Genomic DNA, 4930 nt, shown 5'->3' with positions numbered 1-4930 from the left:
TTTATTCCTATATTTTCTCATTCAAAATTAAAATTTTTTATTAAATAATTCATTTTATACACACTTTTTTTTATTAAAATAAAAATAAAATGATCATGTGAATTTTAAATACAATTAAAATAAAATTTCCCATAAAATTTACAAAAGAAATTAAAAAATAATAAAAGCCATTACAAAATACTTCTACTATATTATCAATTGTCGCATACAATAAGATTGTTCTTATATAGTGGATTTTGAAATATTCTAATTAAGTAAATAGTGACAATAATTTTTGAATTTCTATTATAATATTATAATTTTATTTTTTATTATTTTAATCATATTTTTTAATTTAAATTTGATTCAAGGACAAAAATGAAAATTTATTTAATTTATTTTAATTATACGAATATTAATCAAACATGTTACTGATTTTTAGTTTTTAGTTTTTATTTCTAATTTTTAGTTTCCATTTTTAATTTTTATTTTTGTATTTTTTGACAGTGATAACAAATGATCCCCAAGCTTATAGCAACTAATCATGTAGTAGTTTAAAGTGGCATTAACATTTTGTGTACATCTTAATAAGCTTCTAAATTGCATTGTTGTTTAGATAATAAAATTAGTGAGAACATGTCCTTGATTATGCAAATCAAAGAATATGTATTGAACTAAACTTCACTTAATAGTATTAGGACTAAGATTTTTTCACTCTTATTAATATTACTGCAATTTCTGTAAAAAAAATGTTAGTTAACTTTGGCCTAAGAATAAATAATCTCTTAATTTGAGGTCTTAATTTAGGTTCTTAAGGGTGATTGAAAATGGTCAGGCTTACCAAAGCCACTCTTAGCTAGGGGTGGGCCTTTGAGCCCATGCAGTTGAGCTAGAGTTAGCCCATTTTCCATCAATACCCCAGTCAACTCAATCTTAGCCGAAGCTTAGGCTAAAAGCAATATATATACTTAATGCATGTTTTGGACTGCCGCGATACCAAAATACAATAGTTTTGCCACGCCTCCTATTCAGACATGCAGCAAGGAAAGGATTATTTGCTTGGACTCATCAATCTCGCTATTCTGTCTATAAAGGACAAATCAAAAATATGAAAAATAATCTATGGTTAATGACCACGATTTTCTAAAATACATTAATCCCTCTTTGAAACTTGAAAAATTTTAGAAAAATGAAAGGAATTATGAAGGAATACATTTTTTAATGTTTGGTTATTAAGGAAAATAACAAAGAAAACAAAATTATATCAAGTTAATGAATAAAAATATAATTTCACATACCATTTATGTGTGATTTTTTAAAATTTTTAGTAGTATTTTATATGGAGGAAAAATATTTTAAAAAAAATGTGTTTCTTTCTTATTTTTATTTTCTTTCATTTTTCCAACCAAAAATCTTTGATCTAAACAAGCCTAAATGGAGAATTGAATAAAAAGTTTGTATTAAATAACTACTAGCCATATAAGAATGAATTGTATGTTAAACTTGTAAAACATTTTTATAAAATTAAAAAGGCTTAAAAGATCAAACTAGATAATATTTTACTAAAGATATCCCAAAATCATTAGAGGTTCTATAAAAAATTATGACTCTAAGATAATATTTAACAGTATAAAATTTAAATTTAAATTTAATTCATCAAAATTTTATAAAATATTTAATTTAGTTTTATGCTACATTTGGTTTGAACGCAAACATTTTTGTAAGTTTTACGAGTGCTATTTAAAGAGCAGGAGTTGGATAATATTTTAGGCGGAAGCCTTTTTACACGGCATAATGTGATGAATGTTTTCGGCGTCGTCTACCGCTGCTAAAGGAGAAAAATATATTAGCGACGTTTGCCGCGACGAGCATTTCTACCTTAGCGCGCGCGCGCACGGCACACTTTTAATGAAATTGCACCCTAAGTCGTGCCTCTTGACTTCTCTCTCGTTTCATTTTCTATTTCAGTCGATCGGAAGTCTCAGCCGCTTTATCCTCCTCGGTGCATCCACGATCGCCGTCTTCTGCTCAGGCACCCTACCCCCGCCCTCCTCTGGTTTGACATTCGTCAAATTCTCAGGCAACCATAGTCCGTCTGAATAATTACGATTTCAAATCAGGCATTTCTTAGTTCATTATAGCAATTGCTCTTTGAATGTTAGGTTTTTTGTTAAGTTTTTTTTTTTTTTTTTTTATACATCATCTTACTGATGTAGTTTTTGCTTCAGTCAATCTCTGTTTTTTTTTTCCTTGTATATCGTGTTTATTTCGTAATATATTTTAGAGTTTAGAATGCGAAGCTGTAACAAAAGTTTAAAACAGGTTTTAGTTCTTCATGTGAAACTTGTAGCCCTATTGCAACTTGGAAAAAGATAAAGAAGAACAAGAAAGGAGGATACAAGCGTATTTAATTTTTTTTTCATGTGTTTAGTTATTAAGGAAAGGGGAGAAAAAAATTTTAATATATAATAAATAATGAACAAAATTTTCACTTCACACGTCATTAATATTTTTTTCTCTAAATTTTTATTTGCATAAGAACTAATTTTTATTTAATAATATTTGATATAAAAAGAATATATATTTTTCATTCTTATTTTTCCCCTTTACTTTCCTCACATAAAATCTTTGATCTAATTGAGCCGTAATGTTTTATCGGGGAAAATCAGTTTTTTTTTTTTTTTTTTTAATAAGAAAATACAGAATGAATCATATTTATAATCTACTACCCTGCCATTTTGGATTTTAGGGTATCTGAGTTCATAATCTAGATTTTTCGTCATTTTCATTATCTCCTATTTGTAACCTCAAATGGGTATTGTATTCCAGGGAATAAATCAGATTCATGGATGTAAGTTCATCTGCTAGCAGCCACAAAACACCAAAGCTCAATGAAGAAAATGATATTGATGGGGAGGGTAGAAATGTTATAGACGGTCTATCAGATTCACTTCTCCAACATATACTATCGTTTCTTCCTACAAGAGATGCTTTTAGGACTAGCATACTGTCTAAAAGGTGGGAATGCCTGTGGATGTCTCTTCCAATTCTTGATTTTAAAGATGAGACACCATTTTATGGTGATCTTGATCAAGAAGCACTAGTAAAGAGAGTGGCCTCTATGGATTTTGCAGAAAGAGTTCTTTTGTTTCACCTCTCAACTGTCACAAAATTCTCACTCTCGTGTAGCGTGCTACACGATTGGGGTCGCGTCAATGGTTGGATATCAGCAGCTGTGAGGCGTAAGGTTCAAGTAATGGATCTTACACTCAAAAGAGTTTTTGATTGCTTCGTGTTGCCCTGTTGCCTTTTCACTTGTGAATCGCTACAAGTGCTCGATCTTAAGATGTCCTTTTCTCTGCAGTTGCCTAAGTTTGCTCATTTTTCAAATCTCAGGAAATTGAATCTTACACTTGTCATATTTCCCCATGATTATATAATGAAACATCTCTTGGCTGTTTGCCCAGTTCTAGAGGAGTTGGAATTGATTTGTTGCAGTTGGGAGCACGTCAAAGCTGTTTGTATTGATGCCCCTAGGCTTAAAAGATTTACTTTACAGGAAAATGCTGGTAGATGCCCTGATGAGACAGATACAGAAGAGGAGGATGGTGATGGCGATGGTGACACAGGTCATCCGAAAAAATTGGATGGTTGTCAGTTTGCAATCTTTGGTGCTTATCTGGAGTACTTTTCCTATAGTGGTAATTTTGCCAATCATTATTGGTTTTATGGCCCATCCTCAATGATTGAAGCATCCATTCACCTAGTACAGCAAGGCCGCAGAAAAGTTGCTTATCGCGCATTTAGGCTTCTTATGGGGCTTACTAAGAGTAAAAGCCTTAATTTGTCTCAGATGTTTGTTGAGGTGCCAAGTCCTTTTATTTTAAATCAAAAACCTATCTTCTATCCTATTTTGATACATTCCTTAACTGCCTTTTGATTCTTTTGTTGTGACATGTTTATTAGGTTGTCACAGAGTATGCAGAGGAGTTACTTGCCAATCTGCATGAGTTTCAGAATTTGACCCATCTTGAATGTCAGTGGATGAACCTGTGCCTTCACCGCAAGGGATTACTTACCATACTTGGGAGGTCCCCTCGTCTCAGTTCTCTTATTTTATCTGGGGTAACTTTGCTAGCTTCAAAGCTCATGTTTTTTGGTTGCCTACCAGAATTTACCAATGCCATTACAAGTAATACCTATATTTTTTGATAATCATGTAGGAATTGACTTCATTCCAATATGATGCAAGTGAATGGACATTAGATCCTGTGCCTGCATGCTTTAGTTCACACCTCAAAACTATTGAAATCTCTTACATTTGTGGATCCGAGCATGATCTTTATGTCATTAAGCTTTTGCTCGAGAGTGCGACAGTTTTGGAGAAGTTTGTTGTTCTCCTTAATCCCTGGGAACTTGATATGGACTTCAAGAAGCCGCAGGAGATCAGAGAACAAATACTGTTATTTCCCAGAGCTTCAAGGAAGTGTGTGATGGAAATATCTTGCCCACAGCAGCCAGAAATCGTCTTCATATGAGATTTCTGCAGATTTCGACTTTCCATATGGGAATATGACTCTTGTTCAAAGCGGAAATTGTAGGATTTTTACCCTCTATTCTGAAACTATCTTCGTATGCAATCACTATGCTTAGTTCATGATGTCTATCTATGTTTCAGTGTGGCTATTCCATAACCCTCCTTTTGAGAGGGTCAATTTGTTCAATTCTAACGAAGTTACATATGCACAAATGAACAATCAAGCAATACATAGTGAATCAAAGCTTTGGCACATCTCCTTGCCTCCCAAAAGGAAGACTAGGGTTCAATTCCTCAATTCCTCAAAGGAGAGGATTCGGGAATAGAATTTTTATTTTTATTTTTATTATTATTATTTTTTTGGGGCAAAGATGATGTCAAACATACATGTACTCAACAACATCTCCCCTCTTC

General features: G+C 32.4%; 1 protein-coding gene across 2 annotated transcripts; it reads left to right on the top strand.

Moving 5' to 3' along the window:
- Positions 1-1748: 1748 nt before the first annotated feature.
- Positions 1749-4643, top strand: LOC131166919 (putative F-box/FBD/LRR-repeat protein At5g22670). Of its 2 annotated transcripts, XM_058125564.1 has the most exons (4): positions 1749-2068; positions 2809-3844; positions 3946-4104; positions 4203-4643. In XM_058125564.1, the coding sequence occupies exons 2-4, from the start codon at positions 2825-2827 to the stop codon at positions 4515-4517; spliced, it is 1494 nt and encodes a 497-aa protein (XP_057981547.1). In that variant the 5' UTR covers positions 1749-2068; positions 2809-2824; the 3' UTR covers positions 4518-4643. The 2 variants fall into 2 exon arrangements, with proteins under 2 accessions (XP_057981547.1, XP_057981546.1); XM_058125563.1 differs by having other exon boundaries at positions 1749-3844.
- The last annotated feature ends 287 nt before the right edge of the window (positions 4644-4930 follow it).

This window comes from Malania oleifera, chromosome 10 (genome assembly GCF_029873635.1).
Source record: "Malania oleifera isolate guangnan ecotype guangnan chromosome 10, ASM2987363v1, whole genome shotgun sequence".
NCBI classification, from domain to species: domain Eukaryota; kingdom Viridiplantae; phylum Streptophyta; class Magnoliopsida; order Santalales; family Ximeniaceae; genus Malania; species Malania oleifera.
The sequence above is the reverse complement of the archived record's forward strand: the minus strand, read 5'-3'. Positions and strand labels throughout refer to the sequence as shown.